This window comes from Oncorhynchus keta, unplaced genomic scaffold, assembly GCF_023373465.1.
Source record: "Oncorhynchus keta strain PuntledgeMale-10-30-2019 unplaced genomic scaffold, Oket_V2 Un_scaffold_29839_pilon_pilon, whole genome shotgun sequence".
Classification (NCBI taxonomy): domain Eukaryota; kingdom Metazoa; phylum Chordata; class Actinopteri; order Salmoniformes; family Salmonidae; genus Oncorhynchus; species Oncorhynchus keta.
In genome coordinates, this window is record NW_026290908.1 from 136674 (window position 1) to 151913 (window position 15240).

At 43.9% G+C, this 15240-nt stretch overlaps 1 protein-coding gene and 1 long non-coding RNA gene across 8 annotated transcripts in view; one reads left to right on the plus strand and one right to left on the minus strand.

The window, feature by feature from the left end:
• The window catches only part of atp7b (ATPase copper transporting beta), a 24131-nt gene continuing 8891 nt past the window's right edge, over positions 1–15240 (minus strand). For 4 of the 6 annotated variants that reach the window (XM_052515689.1, XM_052515688.1, XM_052515690.1 and 1 more), the window contains 14 exons: positions 8995–9228; positions 7621–7712; positions 7250–7377; positions 5609–5763; positions 5339–5473; positions 5006–5200; positions 4580–4762; positions 4170–4362; positions 3274–3420; positions 2666–2808; positions 2189–2392; positions 1921–2038; positions 1678–1780; positions 1–687 (listed from right to left, as the gene is read on the minus strand). In XM_052515689.1, the coding sequence (XP_052371649.1) occupies positions 411–687; positions 1678–1780; positions 1921–2038; positions 2189–2392; positions 2666–2808; positions 3274–3420; positions 4170–4362; positions 4580–4762; positions 5006–5200; positions 5339–5473; positions 5609–5763; positions 7250–7377; positions 7621–7712; positions 8995–9228 (2307 nt within the window). In that variant the 3' untranslated portion in view covers positions 1–410. The remainder of the gene's footprint in view (positions 688–1677; positions 1781–1920; positions 2039–2188; positions 2393–2665; positions 2809–3273; positions 3421–4169; positions 4363–4579; positions 4763–5005; positions 5201–5338; positions 5474–5608; positions 5764–7249; positions 7378–7620; positions 7713–8994; positions 9229–15240) is intronic. The other 2 variants (XM_052515691.1, XM_052515687.1) reach the window with 2 other exon arrangements.
• Positions 10253–15240, plus strand: part of LOC127928551 (uncharacterized) — a 5625-nt gene continuing 637 nt past the window's right edge. The window contains exons 1-3 of one of the 2 annotated variants that reach the window (XR_008131563.1): positions 10253–10421; positions 13926–14189; positions 14326–14369. This is a non-coding gene — a long non-coding RNA (uncharacterized LOC127928551). The remainder of the gene's footprint in view (positions 10422–13925; positions 14190–14325; positions 14370–15240) is intronic. The other variant, XR_008131562.1, reaches the window with a different exon arrangement.

Below are 15240 nucleotides of genomic sequence, written 5' to 3' on the forward strand. Positions count from 1 at the left end.
TGGATTTTACTGAAATATATTTGGACTACAGGGACAAAGGAGACAAATGAATCATTAGAACACACTCAAAACAGACAATAGGTGGGCAAAACACACATGACAATCCCCCTAAAAAAAGTTCACAATGAATAACATTTCCTCATAATGTAAACTGAAGAGCCATATTGTTTAACCGCTTGTGATAAAAAGTGTCTTGAAACATTTAAAGAAAGTAACTTTGTGAATGATTAATTTCTAGGTATTGATTTATTTATCAGTTATCGTTCAGTCAAATATTAAAATACATCTAATTGACATGAAGAGGATGAGACTAAGGAATGTGGACAGTTTCCCTTGGACCTTTCCATCAGATGGTTTCCATAGGACAGGTAGTTTCCCTTTCGACATAATGTCCTCTACCTGGCACCTTGCTACACTACGAGGCCCACTTCATTCTCGTGGTCCAGCAGGGAGCAGCGGTCCTGGAGAGAGGGGGTGGATGGACCTCGGCTGGCCGGCTGGCTGGAGAGGGAGATGGGCAGGGAGAGGAAGCTGCCCTGGCTCAGGCTCTCCCAGGCCCCGCTTAGGGAGGGAGGGGTGCGTCGCCGGTCGTCCAGACCCACGTGGGTGCTCACCTGGCTGGGGCTCAGGCTCTTCATGTTCCCCTGGGCCCGGAACTCATACGTCTCGATTGATGTCTTTTTATACCTGGAGCAGGCAGAAGCAGGAGAGGACTGAGGTCAGTTTTAGTAAAAGAGAGAGCAAAAGGAGGGAAGCTCCCTCTACCAAATTATGGCTTAGCAAATTGGCAAACAATGTACACTTAGAAGAATGAGATATATTCTAACATTTGATCAAATCTGTCAGCCTTTCCTCTCTTACTTGGACCAGTCGGCGCTGTGGATTTGTACATTTTAACGCAATCTCAATTCTAATATTTTAATCTACCTTTAGGCAGCATGCGCTGGCCCCGCCTCCCGAGCAGTTGGGAGGGGGGGTGTCTTGTTGTTCCTGTCTGCTCTTTTATGTTTAAGTAAGAATTGCACACTTGTCTCACCATTCTGGTGCGTGTGCAATAAAAAATATTTGAACGAGTAAACGAGAGTATGAGGAGGATGGGGAGAAAAGTGTGGAGACAGAGACTTGACCTGAAACGGACAAGTGGCGTGTTAATATAGGCAGAATAACGTGTGAGTGAGTAAGACAAACATGACATGAAAACATGTGGCATGTAAGGAACAGAAAAGGAGAGAAAGATTGAGACATTTACACTGTTTTCCATAAATAAAGAGGGAGTTGGAGTGGTTCCAAATAGTGAACTAGATACAGCTGAGAGGTCAAAGTGCACTGTGTTCAGTCTGTGTAGTGTTCAGTGAGTGGGCTGCTGCAACAGAGACACTCTGGACACGGTGCCCTGGGCTGTACTACAGACACACGCTACTTTACTCAGGTTACTATGGAAACACTTCTCAATGGACCGAGTTTACAGTGAAGAGATTGAGATTTTGGTGCATGAAAAGTGGTATAAAAATGCTTGCATGACATCCAGTAAAAGTTCCCATCTGGGATGTTGAAAGGTATGCAAAACATCTAGGAGGACAAGTTTGATTGGTTTAAATAAATACACAGCAAAATCCCCAACAGACAGGGAAATAGATGGAAGGACAGACAGACAGAGAGGCAGAAGCATACACTCACAGTTTTAACAGCAGGGAAGAGATGACCACAGACACAGAGGAAGCTGCCATAGCTGCTGAACCCATCCATGGCTGTAGGACCAGACCAGCGGGCAGAAACACACCTGGATGGGTACAGTGCAACCCAGCTTTACTACACACACAACTGCACTGTTGGTGCAAGGATCACAAGCATTTTGCTACACTCGCAATAACATCTGCTAAATATGTGTATGCGACCAATAAAATATGATTTGTTACTCACCTGCGGCGATGGGAATCCCTACCAGGTTGTAGATGAGAGCGAAGACAAAGTTGATGCGTATCCTCTGAACAGTCTTCTTGGACAGCTCAATACAGGCCACCACGTCTAACAGATCATTCTACGTAGAAAGGAGAAAAAAAATAAAAAATAAGTTCCTTTGGGACAGAAAATACACCCAGGAGACCTCATCTCTCCCTTTCAAGTACATCACAACACATGTAACTAGGATGTAGTTAACATCCCAACCACACCCCACTCTGCTCCTCACCCTGATCAGCACCACGTCAGCTGCCTCTATGGCCACGTCTGTGCCCGTCCCTATGGCGATGCCCACGTCGGCGCGGGCGAGGGCGGGCGAGTCGTTGACCCCGTCCCCCACCATGGCCACCCTCAGACCCCTCTCCTGCAGCTCCTGCACCTTGGCCACCTTGTGGGACGGCAGCACCTCCGCAAATACCTTCCTGATGCCCACCTGGAGGAGGGATAGAGACACAATTCAGATGTGTGTGTGTAATGAACTTGCTTAGCAAGTACCACTTCCTCCTGATTCAGCTCACACCAAGACTCGAACCCAGAACCTCTGTCTTGCTAGCACACGTGACGGGCCCTCCCAAAGAGTCTTACCAGTCGGTGCCACCATATAATGTACAATTTGGCGGCACAAGTGGCGACCCTTCAGGCTGAGGAGTTTCCCACATCCCCATGTGCTGCACAAGCATGCGTGCGGTCTCTATCTTTCTCTTACCTGTGTGGCTATAGCCTTAGCAGTACGTCTGTTGTCCCCAGTGATCATGACCACCTCTATCCCCATGCTGAGTAAAGTATGGACAGCCAGGGCAGACTCGGTCTTCACTGTGTCTGCTATGGCCAGCATGGCACACAGTACACCTAGGGCATAGGAAGAGGAGATGGAACATGTCCCCGACACGGAACGGTGAGGTTGATGCAGGGGATTGACACATATCCCATGTTCAGTGTATGTACCTCATAGATAAACCACTGTTGGAGTAGGACACAGTCCTGAGGGTCATAGATAAACCACTGTTGGAGTAGGACACAGTCCTGAGGGTCATAGATAAACCCTGACCCAGTGGGATGTGAAGGCTTTTCTTCTGTTGGACCCCCCCAAAAAAACTACCTTCCGTGAACTAACACTCTCACTTGACTTTTTCCACTTACCAGCACTGACTCTGCTGATAGCTACTTTAATGAGGGAAAATGTACTTACTATGACTGATATGTATGTGGTTGTCCCACCTAGTTATCATGAATGCACTAACTGTAAGTCTCTCTGGAAAACAGGTCTGCTAAATTACTCAAATGTAAATGTCTGTCATTGGACTGAGACTGTACCATCTATAGCTACCAGGATGGCTGTCTGCCCCTTGGTCTCGTGGCTGGACATGGCGTCATCCACGTCAGCTCCTACATGAAGCCCGTTCCGCCTTATCCACTCTCTGTTCCCGATCAGGACCGAATAGGAGGGGCTAGCAGAGGCACCTGGACAACACACAAAACACCATTAGCAATGGAGTGGACTTCAAGGCTAGACAACTTTCTACATTGTAGAATCATAGTGAAGACATCAAAACTATGAAATAACACATATAGAATCATGTAGTAACCAAAAAAGTTTAAAACAAATCAAAATATATTATATATTTGAGATTCTTCAAAGTAGCCCCCCTTTGCCTTGATGACAGCTTTGCACACTCTTGGCATTCTCTCAACCAGCTTCATGAGGTAGTCACCTGGAATGCATTTCAATTAACAGGTGTGCCTTCTTAAAAGTTAATTTGTGGAATTTCTGGCCTCCACAATCACCCGACCTCAACCCAATTGAGATGGTTTGGGATTAGTTGAACCGCAGAGTGAAGGAAAAGCAGCCAACATGTGCTCAGCATGCGTGGGAACTACTTCAAGACTGTTGGAAAAGCATTCCTCATGAAGCTGGTTGAGAGAATGCCAAGAGTGTGAAAAGCTGCCATCCAGGCAAAGGGTGGCTACTTTGAAGAGTATAAAATATATTTTGATTAGTTTAACACTTTGTTTGGTTACAACATGATTCCATGTGTGTTATTTCATAGTTTTGATGTCTTCACTATTATTCTACAATGTAGAAAATAGTAAAAATAAAGAAAAACCCTTGAATAATTAGGTGTGTCCAAACTTTTGATTGGTACTGTACATCATGAGTACGACCACCAAGTAAAGGGGTAAAAACCGTGATGTTGTAAAGCAACACTGACCTGACACTGACACAGTATCGCCGACCAGGCTGCTCTCATCAGTCGTGGCCCCCTGCAGTGTGACCTGGGTATGACAGGAGTCCTGGTCACCCTCCAGCAGTACCTCCTCAATGTTAGACACCTTACAGCTGATCCCACAGCCTGGAACCGACTGGAAGTCCTTACAGGAACCCAGAACATCGGTCTCCAGCTCCTGATATACATACGGACAGGCGCTCGCTCACACTAGTTATTTATTTCATTATATTGAGCCCTTACTTCACTAGGTAAGTTGACTGTGAATGTTCATTCTCATGTATATCAACGACCTGGAGAATAATTCCAGGGTAAAGTGGATAGAATGACCTTGTCTGTGTTTATACAGCGGCTAAAGCACAGATACCTGGTAGATATCAATGAAATACCCTCACCTCTTTGCAGTGCTTGGCCACAGCCATCCCCAGTGGGTGTTCACTGCTGGCCTCTGCTGTGCCCACCAGTGCCAGGACCTTACGCAGGGGTAGCCGTGCCCTCTCCCACAGCACCAACACCCTGGTCACCCGCGGGACACCGTTAGTGATGGTGCCCGTCTTATCAAACATCACCGCACCGATCTGAATGGGAGGAAAGGAGGGAGCGGACAACACTGGCATTTTCTTTCTGTGTTACTGCTGGTAGCTTTAGCTGTGGCTGTTAGGGTTAGAGCAGTGGAAAACGCCTGTCATACATGTTCAGCTTCACACCAAGTCACCATAACCGACTCTACCCTGCACCCGGCCCACAATACAGTTTGGAAAACACTGGACGTTTACGGGAAGTAGGTTTCGGTTGGGAGGTAGTAAATAGAGGTGCATTGCCTTGTGGGCCATCTCCAGCGGTTCCCCTCCCTTGATGAGGATGCCGTTCTGGGCTCCGACCCCCGTGCCCACCATGACAGCTGTCGGGGTCGCCAGGCCCAGAGAGCAGGGGCAGGCGATGGACAGGACTGTGATGGAGGCCTGGAAGGCGAAGCGGACAATAACATCTGTCTTGGGGATGTTCTTATCGTAACCCTGTGAGGTTGAAACACACAAACAGAAACACACAAACACACACAAACAATATGATTCAGAACTGGTCTTTTCATTCAGAAAGTACATCAATGCCACAAGGCTTTGTTATGAGTTTGATAAGCTCTTGTGGTTACTCACAGGAAAGTACTCCTTCACAACATGGAAGTTGACAAAGCCGATCACCAGCCAGACCAGCAGTGTTAGCACTGAGGCAATGACTATGAAGGGTACAAAGTAGCCACTCAGTCTGTCTGCAAACTGCTGGATGGGGGCCTAGTCCAACAAGAGATGTTTCAGATACTTAGAAAATATAATCAATAACTGATTATATTGTAACTTACACAGGTAATTGTAGCCTACAATCAAAGACGTCCCGTATTGACCTTGGCCATAAAGTGGTTTGTTTACCTTGGATGTCTGTGCCTCCTCCACTAGTTTGACTATCTGACAGAGGGTGGTGTCTGCTCCTACGTGGGTGGCCTGCACCAGTAGAGATCCGTGGGCGTTGATGGAGCCAGCTATCACTGAACTGCCGGGCTTCTTACTCACAGGCATGGGCTCACCTGATCACAGAGAGAACATTGACCACCCCATCAACCATGGTAGACCACCAAAGAACCACAATGACTACCAGCAACCACCGATACAGACTACTAAATGACCACAATGACTACCAGCAACCACCGATACAGACTACTAAATGACCACAATGACTACCAGCAACCACCGATACAGACTACTAAATCCACCTGTGATGGAGGATACAGACTGTGAGGTTACTATGATTCAGAATGACCACAATGACTACCAGCAACCACCGCATACAGACTACTAAATGACCACAATGACTACCAGCAACAAGAGACCGATACAGACTACTAAATGACCACAATGGCCTACCAGCAACCACCGATACAGACTACTAAATGACCACAATGACTACCAGCAACTACCGATACAGACTACTAAATGACTCACAGGCATGCTCACTGATCACAGCATTGACCACCCCATCAACCATGGTAGACTACCAAAGAACCACAATGACTACCAGCAACCACTGATACAGACTACTAAATGACCACAATGGCTACCAGCAACCACCGATACAGACTACTAAATGACCACAATGACTACCAGCAACCACCGATACAGACTACTAAATGACCACAATGACTACCAGCAACCACCGATACAGACTACTAAATGACCACAATGACTACCAGCAACCACCGATACAGACTACTAAATGACCACAATGACTACCAGCAACCACCGATACAGACTACTAAATGACCACAATGACTACCAGCAACCACCGATACAGACTACTAAATGACCACAATGACTACCAGCAACCACCGATACAGACTACTAAATGACCACAATGACTACCAGCAACCACCGATACAGACTACTAAATGACCACAATGACTACCAGCAACCACCGATACAGACTACTAAATGACCACAATGACTACCAGCAACCACCGATACAGACTACTAAATGACCACAATGACTACCAGCAACCACCGATACAGACTACTAAATGACCACAATGACTACCAGCAACCACCGATACAGACTACTAAATGACCACAATGACTACCAGCAACCACCGATACAGACAACTAAATGACCACAATGACTACCAGCAACCACCGATACAGACTACTAAATGACCACAATGACTACCAGCAACCACCGATACAGACTACTAAATGACCACAATGACTACCAGCAACCACCGATACAGACTACTAAATGACCACAATGACTACCAGCAACCACCGATACAGACAACTAAATGACCACAATGACAACGATCGTCGTTAGCGGTGAATAGAGTAATGCTACCTAGAATTTCAATGCATTTCTCCACACTAGGTGGGTCATGTAGTGGTATTTTGCTACTATTAAATAAAAAAGGTGCATTTACATGCCTTTACCCTTCACTGCAACACAGTCAATCACCAATAGACCACAAAAGGACCATAATGACAGTAAACCACTACGTCCCATTGGCTCTCCAACAAAACGGTTCTTACCTGTGATGAGGGACTCATCTGCCATGGAGCTTCCCTCGATCACCTTCCCGTCCACAGGGAACTTTCCCCCAGGCACCACCTTCACTATGTCTCCTCTCTGGACCAGCTCCACCGACACCTGCTCCTCACTGACACACACAGCACAGACACACACACGCACGTACGCACACAGCACAGACACAGTACTGATTTATTGTGGTGAAATATTCTCCGAATAGTTTATGGACACAGCTATAAACAGATTGTAAAGAAATCAGACTATGGCAGGTTTGATTATATGAGGCCAATATAAAAATAAACATCACATAAAATAAACATTTTTTTGTCCACAAGTGTTCACTGTGGGAAAATGAAGCTGGGTTTAGCTTCACCTGAGGATGGAGTGGTCAGGACCTAACGTGACCACAGTGGCATCAGTAGCCTGCAGTGACATCAGCTTGGCCAGTGCTTCAGATGTCTTGCTCTGCAGAACAGGAACAGGAAACACAGAGGCAATGACGTGAGTGGGTGTTGATTAAACCTGGGAATTACCAGCCGACCTCAGCCTAAGTCTTCAGCCTGTAGTCTGGTGATTGCTTCCCCACACTGACACCATAATAACACAATCATATGACCCTAAATGCCACAAAAACTGATCAGATATGACCTAGAATAACCCCCTGGTGATCCACCATCCATAAAGCTGAGAGCAGCAGAAGTACTTCCAACCAAAAGGACTTTAGCTGTGGTCCAGGTAAAGGAAAGTGGAATTGAGTAGAGTAGAATAGAGTGGAATGGAATAGAGTAGAATAGAACAGAGTAGAGTAGAACAGAGTAGAAAGGAATAAAGTAGAAAATAATAGAGTAGAATGGAATAGAGCAGAGTAGAGTAGAATACAATTGAGTAGAGTAGAACAGAGTAGAATAGAATGGAATAGAGTAGTGTAGAATAGAGTAGAATGGAATAGAGTAGTGTAGAATAGAGTAGAATGGAATAGAGTAGAATATAATAGAATGGAATAGAGTATAATGGAATAGAGTACAGTAGAATAGAGTAGAGTAGAATAGAGTAGAATGGAATAGAGTAGAAAATAATAGAATGGAATAGAGTAGAGTATAATGGAATAGAGTACAGTAGAGTAAAAATAATAGAGTATAATGGAATAGAGTATAAAATAATAGAATGGAATAGAGTAGAGTATAATGGAATAGAGTACAGTAGAGTAAAAATAGAGTATAATGGAATAGAGTAAAAATAATAGAGTATAATGGAATAGAGTATAAAATAATAGAATGGAATAGAGTAGAGTAGAGTAAAAATAATAGAGTATAATGGAATAGAGTAGAATATAATAGAATGGAATAGAGTAGAATATAATAGAATGGAATAGAGTAGAGTAGAATGGAATAGAGTAGAATATAATATAATGGAATAGAGTAGAGTATAATGGAATAGAGTACAGTAGAATGGAATAGATTAGAGTAGAATGGAATAGAGTACAGTAGAGTAAAAATAATAGAGTATAATGGAATAGAGGTCAGTAGAATGGAATAGAGTAGAGTATAATGGAATAGAGTACAGTAGAGTAGAATGGAATAGAGTACAATAGAGTAGAAAATAATAGAGTAGAATGGAATAGAGTAGAATGGAATAGAGCAGAGTAGAGTAGAATACAATTGAGTAGAATATAATATAATGGAATAGAGTAGAATATAGCATAATAGAATAGACTACAGTAGAATAGAGTAGGGTAGAATAGCCTTACCTTTGCTATGTGCTCCAGCCACCGGCCCAGGGCGATGAAGACGAAGAGCATGGGCGGGGTGTCAAAGAAGGTGACAGGGCTCTGATTGGCTCTCTCTACCATCGCCACAATGAGCACCACAACTGAGTAGATGTAGGCGATGGAGGTTGCCAGGACGATGAGGACGTCCATGTTAGCCGTGCGGTGTCTCAACGAGCGGTACGCCTGGATGTAGAAATAACGACCCCCGAAGATCTGATGGAGGAGTGGGGGAGGAAAAGAGGAGGAGAGAGAGAGCAAGAGACAGAGAGAGATTGAGAAAGAGAGGTATGAAGAGAGAGAGCGAGAAACAGAGAGAGATTGAGAAAGAGAGGTATGAAGAGAGAGAGAGAGACAGAGAGAGATTGAGAAAGAGAGGTATGAAGAGAGAGCGAGAAACAGAGAGAGATTGAGAAAGAGAGGTATGAAGAGAGAGAGAGAGACAGAGAGAGATTGAGAAAAAGAGGTATGTAGAGAGAGAGCGAGAAACAGAGAGAGATTGAGAAAGAGAGGTACGAAGAGAGAGCGAGAAACAGAGAGAGATTGAGAAAGAGAGGTACGAAGAGAGAGAGCGAGAAACAAAGAGATTGAGAAAGAGAGGTACGAAGAGAGAGAGCGAGAAACAAAGAGATTGAGAAAGAGAGGTATGAAGAGAGAGAGCGAGAGACAGAGAGAGATTGAGAAAGAGAGGTATGAAGAGAGAGAGGGAGACAGAGAGAGATTGAGAAAGAGAGGTACGAAGAGAGAGAGCGAGAAACAGAGAGAGATTGAGAAAGAGAGGTACAAAGAGAGAGAGCGAGAAACAGAGAGAGATTGAGAAAGAGAGGTACGAAGAGAGAGAGGGAGAAAAAGAGAGAGATTGAGAAAGAGAGGTACGAAGAGAGAGAGACAGAGACAGAGAGAGATTGAGAAAGAGAGGTACGAAGAGAGAGAGCGAGAGACAGAGAGAGATTGAGAAAGAGAGGTACGAAGAGAGAGAGACAGAGACAGAGAGAGATTGAGAAAGAGAGGTATGAAGAGAGAGCGAGAAACAGAGAGAGATTGAGAAAGAGAGGTACGAAGAGAGAGAGCGAGAAACAGAGAGAGATTGAGAAAAAGAGGTACGAAGAGAGAGAGCGAGAAACAGAGAGATTGAGAAAGAGAGGTACGAAGAGAGAGAGCGAGAAACAGAGAGAGATTGAGAAAGAGAGGTACGAAGAGAGAGAGCGAGAAACAGAGAGATTGAGAAAAGAGGTATGAAGAGAGAGAGCGAGAAACAGAGAGATTGAGAAAGAGAGGTATGAAGAGAGAGAGCGAGAAACAGAGAGATTGAGAAAGAGAGGTACGAAGAGAGAGAGCGAGAAACAGAGAGATTGAGAAAGAGAGGTACGAAGAGAGAGAGCGAGAAACAGAGAGATTGAGAAAGAGAGGTATGAAGAGAGAGAGCGAGAAACAGAGAGATTGAGAAAGAGAGGTACGAAGAGAGAGAGCGAGAAACAGAGAGATTGAGAAAGAGAGGTACGAAAGAAGCGAGAAACAGAGAGATTGAGAAAGAGAGGTACGAAGAGAGAGAGCGAGAAACAGAGAGATTGAGAAAGAGAGGTGAAGAAGAGAAGAGGCGAGAAACAGAAAGAGATTGAGAAAGAGAGGTACGAAGAGAGAGAGCGAGAAACAAAGAGATTGAGAAAGAGAGGTATGAAGAGAGAGAGCGAGAGACAGAGAGAGATTGAGAAAGAGAGGTACGAAGAGAGAGAGCGAGAAACAGAGAGATTGAGAAAGAGAGGTATGAAGAGAGAGAGCGAGAGACAGAGAGAGATTGAGAAAGAGAGGTACGAAGAGAGAGAGCGAGAGACAGAGAGATTGAGAAAGAGGTATGAAGAGAGAGAGGGAGAAACAGAGAGAGATTGAGAAAGAGAAGTATGAAGAGAGAGAGCGAGAAACAGAGAGAGATTGAGAAAGAGAGGTATGAAGAGAGAGAGCGAGAGACAGAGAGAGATTGAGAAAGAGAGGTACGAAGAGAGAGAGGGAGAAACAGAGAGAGATTGAGAAAGAGAGGTACGAAGAGAGAGAGCGAGAAAAGAGAGAGATTGAGAAAGAGAGGTACGAAGAGAGAGACAGAGACAGAGAGATTGAGAAGAGAGGTATGAAAGAGAGAGGGAGAACAGAGAGATTGAGAAAGAGAGGTACGAAGAGAGAGCGAGAAACAGAGAGATTGAGAAAGAGAGGTATGAAGAGAGAGAGCGAGAGACAGAGAGAGATTGAGAAAGAGAGGTACGAAGAGAGAGCGAGAACAGAGAGATTGAGAAAGAGGTATGAAAGAGAGAGGGAGAAACAGAGAGAGATTGAGAGAAGAGATTGATGAAAGAGAGAGAAGCGAGAAACAGAGAGATTGAGAAAGAGGTACGAGAGAGCGAGAAACAGAGATTGAGAAAGAGAGGTATGAAGAGAGAGAGCGAGAGACAGAGAGATTGAGAAAGAGAGGGTACGAAGAGAGAGAGGGAGAAAAAAGAGAGATTGAGAAAGAGAGGTAACTGATGGAAAGTGGTGTTGGGGGTAAAACATATGACATTATAAAATCCATGTACACAAACAACAAGTGTGCGGTTAAAATTGGCAAAAAACACACACATTTCTTCACACAGGGTCGTGGGGTTAGACAGGGATGCAGCTTAAGCCCCACCCTCTTCAACATATATATCAACGAACTGGCGCGGGCACTAGAAAAGTCTGCAGCACCCGGCCTCCCCTGCTAGAATCCGAAGTCAAATGTCTGCTGTTTGCTGATGATCTGGTGCTTCTGTCACCAACCAAGGAGGGCCTACAGCAGCACCTAGATCTTATGCACAGATTCTGTCAGACCTGGGCCCTGACAGTAAATCTCAGTAAGACCAAAATAATGGTGTTCCAAAAGGTTGAGTCACCAGGACCACAAATACAAATTCCATCTCGACACTGTTGCCCTAGAGCACACAAAAACTATACATACCTTGGCCTAAACATCAGCGCCACAGGTAACTTCCACAAAGGTGTGAACGATCTGAGAGACAAGGCAAGAAGGGCATTCTATGCCATCAAAAGAAACATAAATTTCAACATACCAATTAGGATTTGGCTAAAAATACTTGAATCAGTCATAGAGCCCATTGCCCTTTATGGTTGTGAGGTCTGGGGTCCGCTCACCAACCAAGACTTCACAAAATGGGACAAACACCAAATTGAGACTCTGCACGCAGAATTCTGCAAAAATATCCTCCGTGTACAACGTAAAACACCAAATAATGCATGCAGAGCAGAATTAGGCCGATACCCACTAATTATCAAAATCCAGAAAAGAGCCATTAAATTCTACAACCACCTAAAAGGAAGCGATTCACAAACCTTCCATAACAAAGCCATCACAAACAGAGAGATGAACCTGGAGAAGAGTCCCTAAGCAAACTGGTCCTGGGGCTCTGTTCACAAACACAAACACACCCTACAGAGCCCCAGGACAACAGCACAATTAGACCCAACCAAATCATGAGAAAACAAAAAGATAATTACTTAACACATTGGAAAGAATTAACAAAAAAACAGAGCAAACTAGAATGCTATTTGGCCCTACACAGAGAGTACACAGCGGCAGAATACCTGACCACTGTGACTGACCCAAAATTAAGGAAAGCTTTGACTATGTACAGACTCAGTGAGCATAGCCTTGCTATTGAGAAAGGCCCGTAGGCAGACATGGCTCTCAAAGAAGACAGGCTATGTGCTCACTGCCCACAAAATGAGGTGGAAACTGAGCTGCACTTCCTAACCTCCTGCCCAATGTATGACCACATTAGAGACATATTTCCCCCAGATCACACAGATCCACAAAGAATTCGAAAACATATCCAATTTTGAAAAACTCCCATACCTACTGGGTGAAATTCCACAGTGTGCCATCACAGCAGCAAGATTTGTGACCTGTTGCCACGAGAAAAGGGCAACCAGTGAAGAACAAACACCATTGTAAATACAACCCATATTTATGCTTATTTATTTTATCTTGTGTCCTTTAATTATTTGTACATTGTGTATGTATATGTGTATATATATATGTATATATGTATATATGTATATATATATATGTGTGTGTATGTGTATATATATATGTCCTTTAATTATTTGTACATTGTGTATGTATATGTGTATATATATATGTATATATGTATATATGTATATATATATATGTGTGTATATGTGTATATATGTGTATGTGTATGTGTATGTATATATATATATGTATGTGTATATATATATATATATATATATGTATATGTATATATATATATATATATATATATAATATGACATTTGTAATGTCTTTACTGTTTTGAAACTGTTGTATGTGTAATGTTTACTGTTAATTTTTGTTGTTTTTCACTTTATATATTCACTTTGTATGTTGTCTACCTCACTTGCTTTGGCAATGTTAACACATGTTTCCCATGCCAATAAAGCCCTTGAATTGAATTGAATTGACAGAGAGAGATTGAGAAAGAGAGGTACGAAGAGAGAGAGGGAGAAAAAGAGAGAGATTGAGAAAGAGAGGTACGAAGAGAGAGAGACAGAGACAGAGAGAGATTGAGAAAGAGAGGTATGAAAGAGAGAGCGAGAAACAGAGAGAGATTGAGAAAGAGAGGTATGAAGAGAGAGCGAGAAACAGAGAGATTGAGAAAAGAGGTACGAAGAGAGAGAGCGAGAAACAGAGAGAGATTGAGAAAGAGAGGTACGAAGAGAGAGAGGGAGAAAAAGAGAGAGATTGAGAAAGAGAGGTACGAAGAGAGAGAGCGAGAAACAGAGAGATTGAGAAAGAGAGGTACGAAGAGAGAGAGACCGAGACACAGAGAGATTGAGAAAGAGAGGTACGAAGAGAGAGCGAGAAACAGAGAGATTGAGAAAGAGAGGTACGAAGAGAGAGAGCGAGAAACAGAGAGATTGAGAAAGAGAGGTACGAAGAGAGAGAGCGAGAAACAGAGAGATTGAGAAAGAGAGGTACGAAGAGAGAGAGCGAGAAACAGAGAGATTGAGAAAGAGAGGTACGAAGAGAGAGAGCGAGAAACAGAGAGATTGAGAAAGAGAGGTACGAAGAGAGAGAGCGAGAAACAGAGAGATTGAGAAAGAGAGGTACGAAGAGAGAGAGCGAGAAACAGAGAGATTGAGAAAGAGAGGTACGAAGAGAGAGAGCGAGAGAAAGAGAGAGATTGAGAAAGAGAGGTACGAAGAGAGAGAGAGCGAGAAACAGAGAGATTGAGAAAGAGAGGTACGAAGAGAGAGAGGGAGAAACAGAGAGATTGAGAAAGAGAGGTACGAAGAGAGAGAGCGAGAAACAGAGAGATTGAGAAAGAGAGGTACGAAGAGAGAGAGCGAGAAACAGAGAGAGATTGAGAAAGAGAGGTACGAAGAGAGAGAGCGAGAAACAGAGAGAGATTGAGAAAGAGAGGTATGAAAGAGAGAGCGAGAAACAGAGAGAGATTGAGAAAGAGAGGTATGAAGAGAGAGAGCGAGAAAAACAGATTGAGAAAGAGATTGAGAAAGAGAGATTGAGAAAGAGAAGAGAGAGAGCGAGAAACAGAGAGAGATTGAGAAAGAGAGGTATGAAGAGAGAGAGCGAGAAACAGAGAGAGATTGAGAAAGAGAGGTACGAAGAGAGAGAGGGAGAAACAGAGAGAGATTGAGAAAGAGAGGTACGAAGAGAGAGAGCGAGAAACAGAGAGATTGAGAAAGAGAGGTATGAAGAGAGAGAGGGAGAAACAGAGAGAGATTGAGAAAGAGAGGTATGAAGAGAGAGCGAGAAACAGAGAGAGATTGAGAAAGAGAGGTATGAAGAGAGAGAGCGAGAAACAGAGAGAGATTGAGAAAGAGAGGTATGAAGAGAGAGAGCGAGAAACAGAGAGAGATTGAGAAAGAGAGGTACGAAGAGAGAGAGGGAGAAAGAGAGAGATTGAGAAAGAGAGGTACGAAGAGAGAGAGCGAGACAGAGAGAGATTGAGAAAGAGAGGTACGAAGAGAGAGAGGAGAAAAAGAGAGAGATTGAGAAAGAGAGGTACGAAGAGAGAGAGAGAGAGACAGAGAGAGATTGAGAAAGAGAGGTATGAAGAGAGAGCGAGAAACAGAGAGATTGAGAAAGAGAGGTACGAAGAGAGAGAGCGAGAAACAGAGAGAGATTGAGAAAGAGAGGTACGAAGAGAGAGAGCGAGAAACAGAGAGATTGAGAAAGAG